At 40.9% G+C, this 17,762-nt stretch overlaps 1 protein-coding gene across 2 annotated transcripts in view; it reads right to left on the minus strand.

The window, feature by feature from the left end:
* TAF4B (TATA-box binding protein associated factor 4b) overlaps window positions 1-17,762 on the minus strand; it is a 71,794-nt gene that overhangs the window by 45,234 nt on the left and 8,798 nt on the right. For both annotated transcript variants that reach the window (XM_072328904.1, XM_072328903.1), the window contains exons 2-6: window positions 11,915-12,063; window positions 11,089-11,196; window positions 6,043-6,210; window positions 5,818-5,943; window positions 3,597-3,686 (exon numbers count right to left, since the gene is read on the minus strand). In XM_072328904.1, the coding sequence (XP_072185005.1) occupies window positions 3,597-3,686; window positions 5,818-5,943; window positions 6,043-6,210; window positions 11,089-11,196; window positions 11,915-12,063 (641 nt within the window). The remainder of the gene's footprint in view (window positions 1-3,596; window positions 3,687-5,817; window positions 5,944-6,042; window positions 6,211-11,088; window positions 11,197-11,914; window positions 12,064-17,762) is intronic.

Raw genomic sequence — 17,762 nt, forward strand, 5'->3', positions numbered from 1 at the left:
AGCTGTATCTACGCTAGGGGGGGATACCACTTTACTAATGTCTGAATAGCTGCAGCAGCAGAGCTTAAGCCAGCTAAGTTTTCTGCAACAGGAGAACATTAGTAAAGATATCTGGCAACATCTCATTTTTAGTACAGCTATGTTTGAGAAGGTTAATGGACAGAATAATCTTCATGCCCTCCATAGATTTTCTCCTTGACTATTTACAATCTGTTATGGCTCAGAATCAGGGGAAATCATTCCTGCAGCTACCAGTATATTCGCACAAAAACTTTTTTCCCCTGACAATTTTTTGAAGTTTGCATGTCTCCAGCACAGTGCTGTTGCTCTGGGCTTCATACAATAGGAACGTGATGTCTTGCTAATACACTGAGTGAGCAAATTGTTTGTACATCTGGGCTTTCTACTGCACTCCTATCCTTAATGTTTGCTTCCTCATCTTTTAAAGAACTGCTTAACTTTCCTTGTGTCCCTGATGCAGTTTATTCACCAAAAGCATCCAGCACAGATATGAACATCAAAGGTGGCACTGCGGCCAAAGCCAATATTCTTTTCAACCTGTTGGAATGAGCGAAACAAAAATACATGCAATAGCAGCATCAAAAGCTGCAGTCCAAAAGATAAGGGACAACTCTACAGAGAACCTTACCTAAAATTCCACTTTACTAGCTAAAGTGAGTTGGCAACAACACTTATCAAATTTCTTCCAAGACTTGAGACACAAGTGTTTCCCCCCAAACAAGGCCAGCAGTGAAGAGAAGTGCCTGTGAAGTCAGCTGCCATTTGGCACTCATTCCCATAGCAGCTGCCTACAGTATGTGCCAAGCAAGCCTGGTCTGTGCTGGCTACACAGCCTTAAGGTGTGTCAGAAAAAATCAACGGGGTAATGCTACAAAGTCAGCTAAATTCAACCACGATAGTGCTTGAACAGTGCTGCTGAGGTCACAGTATTTCATTGTTAACATAGTAAACAACTGGTACAGAGTATCTCATTATGGATTACAGGGGTGAGGACACAGCCAAAAGCAGAAAAGCCTATGTGATACCTGACAGCACACAGCAGTTCTGTGTGACACCATCCCAGGCCTGACATAGGTCAATTTTAGTTCCATGGAACCACTCTGAGGTCCTTACACCAAACTGATCTGTCCCCTACATTGTGGGACAGCTTATTAACTTGGGATAAGCATTTACATCAACACATGAGGACAGAGCTATGTGTAAACTAACAAATGCCCGAAGAACTTAAAGGGTTGTAGAAGTGTTAGCAAATGCAATGCAGCAACTCCTTGGTTCCTAGGCATGAGCTATGCCCAGGGAGCTTGCTACCTCCAGTTTGAGTTCTGGGTGTGCCAAATGCAGGCTGGAGCTCTGCAGTGATACTGAGATTCCTCCACACTGCCCTGGGAACTCAGCACATGTCGAGCAGGGATTCTTAGCCAAGACCCTGCAGAAGGCAGTCACACTACTTATGAAGCCAAACTTGCCCTGGCAGCTACAAGAGCTCAAAGAAAAGCTTTGTTAGTTGTGCTGACCTTGCATGCACAGCCTGGTCATTCTGCAGCCAGGATAAAGCTGTCCAAAAGTAACAGAGCACTCTGTGCTGCAGTTGTTGCACATATTATTCTAGAAAGTTAACATGAAAAACTCTGAACCACAATATGTCATAATAACAAAATAGGGTGCAGGAAGACCTGCTTTTTTTTTTTTTTTTTTTCCCTTGAGTTTTTAGAAGGGCATTTAAAAAATACCAGGAATTTAGACAGAATTTAAAGACTAAAACCAATGTTATTAAATCTAGCAGAGAACCACAGAATGTTCTGGTTGAAAATGACCACAAAGATCATCTGTTTTCAACCCCCCTGCCATATGCGTGGTCACCAACCACCAGACCAGGCTGCTCAGAGCCACATCCAGCCTGGCCTTGAATGCCTCCAGGGATGGGGCATCCACAGCCTCCATGGGGAACCTGTTTCAGTGCATCACCAACCTCTGTGTGAAAAACTTCCTCCTTATATCTAACCTAAACCTCCCCTGTCCCAGTTTGAAACCATTTCCCCTTGTCCTATCACTATCCGCCCTTGTAAACAGCTGTGCCCCCTCCTGTTTATATGCTCCCTTCAAGTACTGGAAGGCCGCAGTGAGGTCTCCCTCCCCAGAGCCTTCTCTTTTCCAAGCTAAACAATCCCAGTTCCCTCAGCCTTTCCTCACAGGAGAGGTGCTCCAGTCCTCTGACCATCTTAGTAGTCCTCCTCTGGATCCACTCCAAGAGCTCCACGTCCTTGTACTGGGTGCTCCAGGCCTGGACTCAGTAATCCAGATGGAGCCTCACAAGTGCCAAGTAGAGGGGGGCAATCATCTCTCTCTCCCTGTTAGTCACCCCTTTTTTAATGCAGCCCAGAGCACAGTAGGCCTTCCAGGCTGCAAGCACACATTGCCAGCACATATCCAGCTTCTCATCCACCAGGACCCCCAGGCCCTTCTCTGCAGGGCTGCTCTCAAGGAGATCTTAGGAATCATAGATTGACTTAGGTTGGAAGGGACCCCAAAGTTCACCCAGTCCCACCCCATGCTGTGGACAGGGCTGCCACAACAACCCAGCTGCCCAGGGCCCCATCCAACCTGGGGCACCTCCAGGGATGGGGCACCACAGCTTCTCTGGGCAGCTGTGCCAGCACCTCTCTGCATCTATGGTGACAGATGCAGAGAGGTGCTCTCTGCATCTATCTATGGTGACAGATGCAGAGAGGTGCTCTCTGCATCTATCTCACCATCTATCTATGTAATAAGTCAGTCTTCCTCCTGTTTATAAGCTCTCTTTAAGTACTCGAAGGCCATGAGGCCTCCCTGGAGCCTTCTCAAGAATGAACAAACCCAGCTCACTTAGCCTTTTTTCCTATGAGTGGTGCTCCAGCCATTTGATCATCCTCATGGCCTTCCTCTGGACTCCTTCCAACTGTTCTACTAGCTTCCACTAGTCTTCTAGTCTAGCAATCTTACTATCCAAGCATTTGAAGGCTGCCACTATAATAGAAATACTCATCCCATACTTGAACAGATCAGTACTAGTCACCCAAAGTACATTACCAATCTTTTTTGTATGCACTGTCAAATATTAAGAAAGCAGAAAAAGTCCAGCAAACTTCCACCTTTACCACTTAACTATTCTTCCTTGATTCACCATTGTGCCTGTACTGAATACTGTTTGCTTAAATACCACAAAACAGCTTCTGTTGTCACTCTTCTGTATTAGAATTCAAAACAACTACAGCTTTGCTGAGCAAGTAAAAGGACAACTTAGTGTAACTGCTCTACTGTAAGATGTATCAGCTTCCAAAAGATTTGCCTCCAGTAGTTTCTGGAGAGTTATAACTCTCCAACCTGAGAATACAGCTGAAGGTAATTCTTCTGAAGTCCCCCTCAAAAACCTTTATCTTTCCAAGTGCAGTAGTCACAAAGCATTAGCTAAGTCAAGCACCATTTCCTCAACTGATTGGAGGAAATAACAATTTGAAAGCAATTAAAAAAATTCTTCTGGTCCTCCCACTCCCCCCCCCTTCCAACTAAATACTTTAAAACCACAATCAGACACTTACCTTGAGAAAAGGAACTAAATACGGCTGTGGAGAAGACTTGAGTTCTACGTACAGTTTCTTTGTAAATTCTTCTGGTTCAATCTTTGCTTCCTAAAAGGAAAGTAAAACTGCAACAGTAATTCATAGGTATGGATCTTTTTTTTTTTTTTTTTCCAGGTATATCAACAATTCACTGAAGTTTACATTATAATGATGTTGTTCAATTTCAGTACTCAAATACTTCTTTCCTCCTGTACATTTAAAGAAAGCATTTTAGGATAGACTGATGTTATAATCTAGATACAGTATTAGAAAATTAAGTTCCTTTGTTCACCTACAGACACTCCAACTGCTAATTCACATGAGAATATCTGTTCAAACATTCACTAAAGTGAACTAGAAGAAACAAATTTATAAGTAACGTCAATCCTTTGGAGTACATCTTTTATGCAGAAATATGTAAAATCCATCAGGAGTACTTACTGCTATAAAGGTAGTTTATCTGAGTGAGGATCAAAATTTATACAGAATGAAGACAAAAGATAACTTGATAGATATTGTAAAATGACTGCAGTCTAATGCTCACGAAAGCATAATAAAGCACAATACTTAATACTTTCTTTCTGAATAAAGAGAAACATCAGAACATCACTTCTGTATACCATTACGGTAATAGTCCTCTTGATCAGTCTCCTCAATGCTCCTTACTCTTCCCTGCCACAGACGCCTATTTCAGCAGCTTCAGAGGGTTAGGAAGCTGCAGCAGACTCCTGTGACCCCCTTATGCATCAGTGCTCCAACAAGGGGGGAACACTTCCAAGAGGAAGTGGCATGCAGCTCATCCTGCCAGGTGAGACCTTTCCCTTCTTCAGGAAGGTACAAAAGACAGAAAGCAGAGAGGTCCTCTTGCCAACCAGAGAAGTCAGCAGAGAAACGATGCCTTTTACCCCCATCCTCCTACAGAACAACTACGAGGTCAGAGGAGGGGGCTTAAGGACCACGTATTCACAGAAGAACAGAACTTCAAGCAGCTCAGTTCTTGTATCTACTGCCTGTCTGGCTGTGGATACAGGTCACTAAAGTCCTACTGATACAATTGCAAGGATCTGGTACAGCACATCTCAGTGCACATTAAGGCTCTTGACACCCACTCCATGAAATGCTGCCTTAAGGACCACTTTACTTCACAGCTGCTGCTTACGTGTTTCCCTCATGCATATGAAACATTAATTTATTCTGCATTCACACCATACATACATAGTGAATAACAGAAAAACAGCATTTTAAAAATACTGCAAAAAGCAAACAAATGCACAGTTAAACAATTTATTAATGGCTGGTAATTACTGTTCTTTATAAAAAGCACTGTAAGCACAACAAGGATTAATTCTAGTACGCTCCAATGGAACTGTAGTATACACTCCAACAGAGACAAAAAAAGAAAAAAAAAGGCAGTGGTAGAAGAGAAATCAAAGATTTTTGCAAGGCTGCATCTTAAAACAACCTGTTCTCTCAAATTACACCTCTTACTACACTATGCTTTTCCAGACTAAGAAATCCCTTTGATACCACTTGCAAAGCCATCTCCCTCTACCAGCACATATCCATCTGCTAAAGTGGAATGACAGAACCACAGTAGTGGTCAAATGCCAAGAAAAGGAGTAGCAGGAGAAACCATTACCAATGAAGTCCAGATCTGCTGGGGTACAGCACAGGGCAAGGAAATAGGCTGGCAAGCCATCACATTATTTTCTCCATCCCACTGTCTAAAGACATAGATAATTTCCCATTCATTTCAACAGAGCTTCACCATCAATGTGCAACTCAGCTCCGTCCTGGCATAAAACAGTAATACAGACTCAGCACTGAACTACAATCACCACAGTAAAACTCTTGCTACTGAGAACTTAAAACTTCACCAACACAGAATAGCTCAGACCCAAAAAATACATAAAAACAAAAAACTCTTCCTGTTGTCACAGTTACCTGTGCGCATAAAATGAAATAGGAAAGTGAGGGAAAATTACAATACGGAATTCAGTCAAAATGCATGCTATAATGTAATACTTTGGAGAATCTGATGTATTCTGCCATAAATCCAAGTCTTGAGCTATTTAAAAAACAACAAACCAACACAAGTCAAACCAACACAGGTAGAAAAACAAGGAACAAAATGATGAAGTCAACATTAAAATCAGTATGTAAACATCAGACTTCACTTTAAAAAGAAAAGCAGTCTCACCAATAGATTTTGCACCAGATTCTTCACATTCTGCCCCATCTCAGTGGCTTGAGGTCCACTACCAGATGCCAATTTTATAAGCGTAGCAAGGAAATTCTTGCATTTCTTCACATTCTCTAGCATCTCCTATGGTGGGAATAAAGACTGTTAGATGTCAAGATGGCTCTCCAACCTCTGATGAATGCAGAGAATGTTAATTTTTAATTAAAAACTTTTTTTCCTTACTGTAGAAGCGCTGGTCTGTGCTACCGTTGTGCCCTCTGCTTTCACAGAGATTGCCTTTTGGGAGATGGATTGTGCAGGTGGTCCTGTAACTGGAAGTTTTACAGGTGTTCCAGTACTCAAAGGCTTTACAGCAGTAACTGCAGTAACACTAGCTGTTGCAGCTGCTGGCTGAAAAGAAAAAGAAATTAACACTTTTTAAACCGAAGACTAACACAACTAACACATGCTGCATTCTGCTATACATTAAGTAGCATCCTCCCTCCTCACTCAAGATTACTACTTAAAAGATAAACAAATAAATCTTATCTTTGTTTTCAGAAGTTTCATTATTGTTTTTTTCCTTTGAGCGACTAATATTCCAAGTCACAGAACCTCCATATCTAACTTGTTTTTAAGTCAGTGGGTGGTAAGGGAGGACAAAGGCTTAACAATATTAAAGAAACTGCCTGTAACTTCAAGTGAAGAAGAAGGTAAAGTAGTCAAGAAGAAACATGCAGTTCAATAAAACCCAAGTCCAAACTTTGTCAGGCTACTACAGTTTAAAACTAATCAATTTCATACTAAGCCAAGTGACACCTATTCTGAAGATAAATACAACTTCAGGTGATTATATATATTCCTTCCTTCCTCTGCAGCTCCTCTCCCATTTGCAATATTCCTTATGTTTCCTACCACAAAGGTACAAGATGAAAAATGTCTTGTGGCCATTTTGGAAAGACGCTTCAACAAAAACCAGATGAACAAAAGCACCTAAGAAGTTCTTCCTGTTTTTTCCTCATGGGCACCAATGTCAATATGTCTCAAATTCATCCAGACTCAAACCCTGTCAAAACACACGTATAAGAATTTCACCCCCTTTTCCAATTTCTAAATCTATCAACAGCTTGAGAAGCTCCAGTAGCATGAAAGTTGTGAACACAAATGCCTTTCCCCTTTGCCTTTCCCCTTTTTTCTCCTGGCTTGTATCAGGAATGGTGTGGTGAGCAGGACTAAGGAAGTCATCCTGCCCCTGTACTCAGCATTGGTGAGGCCTCACCTCGAGTACTGTGTCCAGTTTTGGGCACCTCAGCACAAGAAGGACATGGAGGTACTGGAGCAGGTCCAGAGAAGGGCAACGAGGCTCGTTAAGGACTTGGAGAATCAGCCCTATGAGGAGAGGCTAAGGAAGCTGGGGCTGTTTAGTCTGAGGAAGAGGAGGCTGAGGGGAGACCTTATTGCCGTCTTCCAGTACCTGAAAGGTTCTTACAGTGAGAGTGGGGCAGGTCTCTTCTCACTACTGACTTGTGACAGGACGAGGGGAAATGGCCTCAAGTTGCGCCAGGGCAAGTTTAGGTTGGATATTAGAAAGAACTTCTTTACAGAAAGGGTGGTTAGGTACTGGAATGGGCTCCCCAAGGAGGTGGTTGAATCGCCATCCCTGGAGGTGTTTAAGAGCCGTTTGGACGTGGTACTCAGGGATATGATTTAGCAGAGGTTTGTTGTTGTAGTATTGTTTTGTGGTTGTTTTTTAAGAGATGGGGTACTGGTTAGGCTGCGGTTGGACTTGATGATCTTCAAGGTCTTTTCCAACCTGAGTAATTCTATGATTCTATGATTTGCAAACTAGGCTGAAAAATACTAGTTGCCAAAGAAAACCTACTAAGCACAAGTATTTCTATTTCGGGTCTAATTAGAAAAAAAAGAAACGACCAACCACACCATTCTTCTAATACAACAGAACACAACTAAGATTTGGCCTGTAAAAACCCCCACTTCTTTAATTTTGTCAAGTTGCCTACTAAAAAGCCACTGATTGAAGCCACAGAATACAGAACTAAGTGAAAGTTTCAGTTTAGCATTTGAAGCTTGTAGTTAGGTATTGTTTTTTCCTCCAGCCCTTCCCCAAAAGTCTCAAAAGAAAGGCTGCTTTGTAGGTCAAATTCATGTTTCAGATCTGCCCAACACAGCTGCTTTCACTGAGTGTCAACACATTTAAACATCAATTTCGTTCAGCAGTCACACTGCTAATTGATCATTAATCATAAGAAGGTAACGTAAGAACCCAACTTACCTCATCAATTTTAAATAAATAAATAAATCAGAACAGGTAGAATATCAATGTGTTTTTAAATATTTCAGGACAGAGGAAATTAGTGAGAAAATGATTAAAACTAGAGCAAAACAGTGGCATTTTTGTTAATTCTTTTCTTTTTTTTTTTTCCTGGGTGTATCCTGCTCCCCCACAAAGTGCTGCCAGCTTGATATGAAAGAAGCAGGCAGCTACCAGAAAGCTTTCCAGCTTGGACTCCCACCGTTGGTAACACTTTAATAGCTCTCTGCAGGATCTTTGCCACCACCACTGCCTCTTCCAAGGATGAAGCTCAACAGCTCTAAGACCACAGGGAGGCAAACTGGGCATGAGAATCCCACAAACAGATGGAAGGGAGGAAGACAGAAGGGGACAAAGTACAGAACTGTCAAGCTGCAATGCCCTGGGCTTTTAAAAACTGAAAACATGAGGTTTGCTGGAGCTGCTCTCTTGCAAATTCCAGCGTGTTTACACATCAGGTCCAGAACAGTATTTTATCAGCTGAGGGAGGGAACAACAGGAAGTCTGTCGGACCCTTTTCCCATGAAGACAAGTATACGGGAATTAACTTCTGTCATCTGCCCTCAGCCTTTTTACACTACTGACAATTCTCATTCTCACTTTGAGCAACAGAGAAACAATCTCTCTCTCTCTCTCTCTCTCTCTCTCACACACACACACACACACACACACACACACACACACACACACACACACAAATGGCATTAATCCTGCATATTTTGAAGTCATTTCAAGAGAAGTGTTCTGCATCTAAATGAAAGTGCCCCAGCATGACGCTAATTAGATACTTTGCAACTATGTTATTCCATCTGGGAAGAAGGAAAAAAAAAAAATTAAAACGTGTAGGTATTTTGTACAAACTCTGAGCTCAAACATTCAGGAATCAAAACAAATAAATATCTCTGTAGATGAGAACAGTCCTGGAGTCAGCGAGCAGACAGAGTTTTGCAGTGTACGATAGGTTATATACTTCAAATGGGATAAGAGATAAATGAAGGCAAGTACGATTTCATCTCCACCGTTTCCCACTTTTTGTGAGAACTTGTACACCCACATTCCCCTTCTAGACCTCAAAAAACAACTAAGGCTAACACCAGCAAGTTCTTTTAGAACTTCTGAACAACACTGCCACCAAGGAACCCAGGCTCAAGGGCTCTTTTTCTTTCTTTCCACAGGCAGTTCTTGTAGCCATACATGAAGTCTCCCTCGTCAGACCTTTTCCTTTTGGTTGCCCTAGAACTAACACTGAAGTGGCCATATAATAGCGCGCATCCATACTGCACTTATTTACACTAAAATAAAAGGGACACGTACAGAGCGTTTTGCAACACTGTGCTTAAACAGGCTCTGAGAAAACCATTCCAAACAAAACAGCATTATTAACTTTTCCTTGTCATCCCTCCTGCAGCCTAAATCAAGCTCAACACAATTAGAAGTGCTCAAGTTTCTACAAACTTTATTGCCAAAAATACTATCTACCTCTTTAAACACCTCACAAGATCACAAGTGGAACTGATTACATCAAAGATGAACCAAGTACAGAAGAACCTTTTCAAAGACAAATGTAAGTGAAAATTAGTTAATAGCATCATAATCCTCAACATTCATTCATATTACATGGTGAAGACATATGCAGCTTCACCCATCTAATGGAAAAAATCTTTATCTCTTCCCTGAAGCGTAAGGGTAGTACAGCAAATGACTCTTGCTTTTACATTCAAAAGACCTTTGCGTAGAGATCACAAACACATAGTTTGCAAGCTAGTATTCCAAAATAAAAGTAGGTCAGAAATACCCACTATTATTCTTGACAGACACAAAGCATACATTGGTTTCATTCTAAGTAAAAAAGAAAACGTATTAGAAGAGGTCTCCGGGTTTCCCCATCAATTCCAATATTATCCACCTATAGTGAGAAGGAAGAGAAAATATCACAGAGCTGTGGGTAGTTTTCTGTTACTAATACAGAAGAACAGCAGGAGGTCAAATCTGTAAGTCAGACTATTAGTTACTGTTGTCATCAAACTTATCTCTCCATCTTTCGAACACTCAAGGTCAAGAACATACATCCAGCTTGGATTTTTTTTTTCTCTCCTCATTTTCTGAATGCTTGGTCAACTACTACAGCTCAGTCAGCTTAGTCACAAAAAGAAAAGAGGCAAGTAGAAGCCAAATCTCTCCAATTTTTCCTCCAGCCTACAGGGAGAACAGAAAAGAAAGAAGCAGTTTTCTTTTCATCACACGTGCGCACACATACATCCAGATCTGTGGTCCCCCGGAACAGAGAAAGAAGTGGATCTATAAGTCTCATACTCTACAAGTACCAATGGTCTCACCAGAGCAGTCCTACAGCATTTCTCTCCACTAAAGAGAAACAAGACGAAAATATACAGTATAAAAACAGCAAGACATTTCCAATAACTGTACATCTACAGTCATATTTTTGGAATCTGTTCCCTTAATTCACTTGGAGAACAGAGGTCTTCAGCTATGACCTTCCTTCAGCCTATAATGAGAAAAAGGAAACTCAAAACCTCAAACATGGGGGGACAAAGAAAAACTGACTGCTACAAACAGCTCATTTTCCCCTCAGCACCATCTTAAGTATATTTTCTCCCCTGCCTTAATAATCAGGGAACCCAAACACAAGAGCATTAGGAAGTCTCCATTGCCCAGAAAAGCTTCAGTTGGAGCTTGGAGGAGCTCAGAGTCAGAGAGCACAAATGCATTGAAAATGGTTCTTCATATTTTACACATTGTTCACCGCCACTGTGCAAGCACTTTCTACTGCAGTGAGGGAAGATGACCTGACACATACTGGCAGAAGCATAATTAAAGAGCAAAAGTTATCAGCTTAGTGAAATCCAGATCAAAGTTAGAAATAACAAGAACTCATCTACATTTTCTTCAGTTCTCTCCACCACTTTTTTCATTGTACAATGAATCTTGCCACCTACCTGTATAACAGCAGGTGACTGAACAGTAGAAGTCACAGCAATTGTTGTTTGAGATAATGTTTTCAAAGGAGTAGGTACTGCTTTCTTTATTAACTGGGTGCCAGAGTTCTTAAAAAGAAAAAAAAGAAAGTAATAACAGTAATCATATACATGCAGAGAACATTTGTCAGACAAGCCAGTAACAAAACAGACCCTGAAGTTTGGATTTGTTCTTGTTTGATATAAACCAAGATACCTGCTCATAAAATAACAAGACAAGTAACATTCATACAACCCATATTCTTGGAATACTCTTCAACAAAGCTATCTGCCTACTGGTTTTATATGTGAGAAAATATTCAAGGACAGTTAGCCACAATACCTAATCAAAATAAAATGATTAAAGGATGAGGATGTTGTGAGTATTAAGTAGATGCCTCTTTTTTGGATCAGCCCTCACTTTCCATTATAAAAAATGAAAGCAAAAAGCAAGCAGAGTATAGGGAATGAGAAGGAACATCATCCAGGGGAACAAGGGAAAGGTTCTCAGCTTCCTTTTGCTTCAGAGAAGTATCCTGTCAGTGACCATTTAGGTAGCAGCTGGTTTAAAAGAAAAACAACACAAAACATCTTTCTTACAAGAGAGAAATTCTTTAAGTTGTACTACACCAAATGTAACAGTTAGCAGTTTGAAAGACAGAAAGTAGTCACAGTGATGTTTATGTACAAAACACACCAACCATGCTGCTCAGAAAACATTCAAATGCATAGTTAACCCTTAACAGCTTATTTGCAACCCCTGCTTTGACCATGTTAACATACAAACTAAACCCATGAGGGAACTTACCTGTACAGCACATATTCTGACTGCAGGTGTGCTGGTAGGTACAGACAGTCGTACACTTGTGTTATTTTGTGGTTGAGGCTGTGCTCGTGCTATTGCTTGTTGAGATACTAGCATCAGTTGACCATTACTGCTTCTGATAAGAACAGTTCCTGTTGAAGAAAAACATCCAGACTGTTAAAAATTAAGGGATGCTACGGCTTTGCTGTTTCTGTGGAAGAAGTAGACAGACCATCTTGATAAGCAAATGTAATATTTAGTTTCTTACTCCAAGGAACAGCTGCCCAAAAAGTATGAGCTAAAAGCCTACAATAGTTTTACTCTGCATTTTATGACAGAAAAAAACTCCTAACATCAAATGACAAACTTGACCAGTCATGTCAAAACTTTACATGACTAATTGCAAATCAAGCCATCACTTGAGTAAAAACAAATATGGGAATAGAACAAAAAAAAAAAAAAGATAAGCCATTCCTCCCCACCACCACACAGACCTTCTGGAATTACTTTCACAGTACACACCCTTCAAACAGTTCTCCAGCCTGCAAAAATGCATCACCACTATCAGAGTTGGCTGCTTCTACACATTTTGACTTTCTGAACATTTAGGTGCACACTTACAGGTGAAGACGCAGTTTAAAGGAAGCCTGTATTGAAAACTAGAGCCCAAATAATGCCAGTTAAATTGCCTACATCAAGGCCATCCCCTTAAACAGAAGGCAGTGGTCCCCAATGAAAGCTAAGGCTATTCACGCATTTGAAGATGTCCCTCTATCAAGGATCTGTCCATAAACATTCAAATTTACGGATTTAATCAAAGTTGTTTACAACCAAACAGGAGGGTTCTGATAAAAAAGTAGACTCTCCTGCTTTGTTTCATTGGTGATCATTTTTCCTTCTAAGCCCACAGCAACACCAACAGAGCACAACTGAGCCTACCAACTTTCTCTCAGCCTGTCAGTAATAATGACCAATAATTTAACAAACAGAAGTATTTTTCGCTAAACCTTTCGATTAAAAGTACTCTAAGGAATACTATCATATGCTACAACATAGTGTCATGCACTCTGCATTTGGAAGTCGCTTAGCTACCAATGCCCCCTTCCCACCCCTCCCTGTCAGTCCTTAGAAGGGCTGGACTCTTGAAAATCCAGATCTTTCATCAGGGTCACAACTACAAAAAGCCAGATGGATTCCTGGCCACAACTGCTGCAGAACCTTCATAGGACCTACAGAGCAGCTTGTTTTTGCTGGCACATCGCCTCCTCTTACCTTTAGCAGCAGCTACCACCATTGCCCCACACAGTTTTTGCTCACACTTCCCAGTACATAAGTACATCCGAGTAAATAAATAAGAGTAAATAAGAGTATTTAAACTTATTTTTTTCCTTTGAGGATTGCACAGAACTCCAGGGAACCTGCTTAGCAGAGATGGGGGTTGATCCCATCCCTTCCAACTCCTACAATTCTCTAATTCTGTGAATTTTCTCACAGGACTAGCCAATATCTGAAGAATCCCATATATTCTATGCATGCTTATGATCTTATCTGGTGCATAACAACTCTGTATCAAGAGAATAATCTTTTCACTACCTGATTTGTTGAAAGAAGTCAAAATACACCATACAATACAACCTAAAACTTCTCTTTTGCCTGAGTTAAAATAAATAGCACAGTTAAAGCACCAAGTGCCAAAAAGCCAACAAGCACAGCTACATGCTTAGGAGCAGCTTTTCATCCTCCACAACCAAAAGCATAAGAGGAAACTGCAAGGCAACAAAAAACAACTTTGCATAACATTCTGTAAAGAAAACATATTGCTACTTAAGTAACACATAAACTAAGACTGCAAGAGCAGCATCTAGAATGATTTCCCCCCATTCTCAACCAACCTTGCCAGGGCAGATTCACAAGACAGTTGCATATCCAGAAAAACACTTGTTCCATCTGACAACTCAGCTTTCTCCTGCTCCACTGAAATCTTGACTATAGTTACATTTCGGTACAGATGGATGTTTTAATTTAATCCATGAATGCCTGGAATCACAGAAGACATACCTGATTTTCAGTTTTCTTTTCCACACTATCTCATTTAAACAGTGATTCATAGCATGCAATTTCTCATCAGTCAGAAAAAGTGCATTTGTCCTCGTTCACGTTACACGTTTATGCAGATTCCAGGGGAAGAGAGAAAGCTGACAATGCACACATTTTGACAGCAAGAGCATTTCTCCCTGCACTCGGTCTATATCCAGGACTGTAGAAGTATTACTTCTACTAGTTTTAAGGTTCTCCCTCTCTCAGCTTACTTAACAATGCCACTGCTAGTTCTACTCCTTAAGAAGGTATCTATATGTTTAATTCCTTTTGAGATTTGGAACATATTATGTTCTTTGTTTTTACATATTTGGGTATTTTATCATTTGTTTTTAAGCAAAACTGACAGAAGCACAGATTCTACATCTCTGAATCGCACTGCATACAACAGGATAATTACCACGGTTAGCTCAGTTGTACGGTTATTTTTTGCACAACTGGTGTGAAGCTTCAGTTAAGCTCCACCAGAAATGAAAGTCATGCCTGAAGAGTACTCTTTCCTCCAGTCACCGCAATGGGGAATGCTTCCAGCAGGCTCCACTTGACAAGAAATTAACACAAGAGCAACACTGGCAGCAAGCTTATGCAAATACGATACAGCTTATAAGCAAATTATTGAGCAATTACAAAAAAACAAAAGCACACAAAAAACCCTCCCCACCATAAATACTGACAGCTCCCAGTAGCACGTTTCATTGCGACAGTCAAGTACTCCATCAGCATCATGCACTGAAACACAAGGCAACTATCTACCTAGTAGCAGAATTAGTTTACAAGAGGACATCCATGCTTCATCAAAACTGTTAAAAAAACCTTAAGTTTATTCTGGGTGACAGCATCCATAGCAGAAGTCACCCAAAGTCACTCCAGTCCTGTAAGCCTCTCTGGCATAACAGGAACCTTTCCACTTAGAACAAACTTAAATTCTGCTATATCTGTACAATTCAGCAGGATTTTTACACAGTGGTAGCCTCTTCATGTTAACAGCTTTTAGCGGTAACTTGTGAAACTAGAACTCCAAAACCAACAAGCCCTATGTGATGGTAATCTGCTACTATTGTCCTTGCAGGTGTAACACTATAAATGGCTGGTACTAGAAAATAAATGAAGACAAATTTGAAACTTCCACTATTACAGTCTGTGTTATGAAAAGCCATAATACACCACTTTAAAGCCTCAAACACAGTTCTAGTGCTTACAACCCGACGTTAGGAACTGACAGTAAACCAACAAATGGATCATCTGAAAGGTTTCCATTTCTGGTTGTGTCCAGAATTATACTTTTACATGGCTTCAAACAAAAAAAGCCTCACAGCCTTTGGATACTTCCTTTCTATCTTGAAACAAAAGAAACGACCTAATGCTGAAGTTAATAACGAAGGTTCTCAGACATAACCTAAGAGGTATCTTCTCCCAGAAGAAAATGGCACAGAACTCAAAGATTCATGCACTGCACAAGTGCAAAACGAAAGAACAGTAGGTAGTAGAATCCTTGGGGTTCTCAATAGAAAGCTCACTATAGACTTGCACAGCTACTGAGGTATTACCATCAGAACTAGAAAGGAGATAAGTGCAACAATCCAGTCTTCAACACTCAAAAAATAAAAACAGACAAAAAAAAAAAATTACTGCTTATCAGGAGTTGTTTTCACATTCACTGGAATCCAATTTTTGCCAAACTACACAGACCAGGTCTTGCAGTCACACAGTACATTGCAATCCCACAGGAACAACAGGGAATAAAATATCTGAAGAGTTGAAAATGAAGTTCCAGTCAAGAGCACTATGCACAACTTTAACATTTGAAAAGATACCCACAGTCTCCAACCAGGACATCAAACAGTTACAGAATACTGCCATGCATCTTTCTGACACCAAAGGTGCCCTCTTTAGGGCAGCACTGGCAAGGAAGTTTACTTACTGGAATGCTACTTCTTTACCTTAACTGACAGCAAAGCCATCTGAAATGAAACTAGATACTTCAAGTAATCCTTTTGCTCCCTACACACTTGTCTCCAGATGCAGCCCTGTAGGAAAGCCAAGAGGGAAGGAACTGACAACCAAGACCCAGCTCAGCTTCCTTTGAGGCTAACCAGGAAGAACCACGCTATAGGTTCTCACACTGAAGTCTCCCTGACAGCTCTACCCTGTGTCCTCAGTGACCTGCCTTCTCCTTTAGAGAAGCCTCAGGAGCTCAGCCTTTAGAAAGGGTGCACAGCACCACTCAGACCAGGGCTGGGCAGTCACTACTCACAACAGCAGCTTGTGCTATGGAAAATCAAAGACTGTCTATTAAATTCCCATTTGCTGCTTCAAATACAAGACAACTCAGCTGTAAGTTTATGCTTTGCCAATCCTACCTACCAAAGAAACCAAGCTTTTTCTAAACCAGATTAGAATCTGAGTTTTCTAAGCCATGGCTGTGCTTACCATACAAGCTGGGAATAAAAAAAATGGAACAAACATAGGTTAGTGGAAGGAGCAGCATCCAGGCACCAGAGGAAGTTGAGGGATGAGTATCTCTTCATTATAACCAGACATTAGAGGCAAAATGTTACCAGATATGTAGACAACACACCATGAAATTAAGACAGAGATTTGTTTCACGCTAACATCACCTGCATGGGCTTCAGGGAATAGTGTCAAGAAAACTGCACTATTGGAAGTAAACATTAAGTTGTGCCACCAATCAAAGCCCAGGACTTCCCCTGGGCACTGCACAACACTGAATGTTAAAAGCAGCCCACAAGGGCAACTTTCACTGTTCAATTTCTGTCAAGGCCACTTCCGAAGGAGAACATCCAAAAGGAGTTTGCACATACCTGAGATGCGCTAGCTAGCAGGTGTGCTCCTGTGGAGATGCACCATATGTTGATACATTTGAAGCTTAAACTGTCACGTTGAATTGCCGCTTTGATTACATGATTTCCAACAGAACTGCTTAGCACAACAGCTCTTTAGAACTGCTTTGCAATAGTAGACTGCAGAGCAACATAAGAAAGTGAAAAGCAGTCTCCTACTTAGGAAATCATACCTTTCACTCCTGCTTCCTAAATAAAACACAAGCAAGAACAAACTAAATCAGGTCCTACTCATTTAAGAGAATACAAGGTCCCAGAGCTGCTTTGAAACAATGGTTGTTTGTTTTGAAACAAGGTTAAAAGTTACAGATTTCAGGAATAAGACAGATCTAAAACACTCGTTATTAAAGACAGCCCCAGTCTGGACACAACATCAATTACAAATGCAACTTCCCACTGTCTTAAAATGATGCAACCACAGAGGTTTAGCCGCTATGTTTAGCACCTAGACCACAGAGATGAATGCTGTCTTCTATTCCAAAGCCAATACAATTGCATTTGGACAACTGATCTTCTGGGTAGCCACAAATATCTCCTGCTTGGGAATTTCTTGTGATATCTCTTAAGGGTTCCCGGGCAATCAGGACAGAGGGCTTGTCTGCACTACATGGAGCAAACTGACTTGCTTGTAGTAGACTACATTCATAAAGCATTTCACTGCATGAGACAATCATTACCTGCCTGTGGAAGATGATGTCAGTAGATGCAAGAGGAATTCAACCACAATCAACCCATAACCAGCACTTGTATGGCAGCAACCAGAATCACTCACCACATACACAAACCCTAAAGAAGTTATTCTCCTTATGTGCCATTTTGCAAATTCAATAATTACCTACCCCAGAAGATATCCTTTGCATGGTTTCTCTGCTCCAGGGATGTTTGTATAATAA

The sequence above is a fragment of the Excalfactoria chinensis genome, chromosome 2 (genome assembly GCF_039878825.1).
Source record: "Excalfactoria chinensis isolate bCotChi1 chromosome 2, bCotChi1.hap2, whole genome shotgun sequence".
NCBI classification, from domain to species: Eukaryota; Metazoa; Chordata; class Aves; order Galliformes; family Phasianidae; genus Excalfactoria; species Excalfactoria chinensis.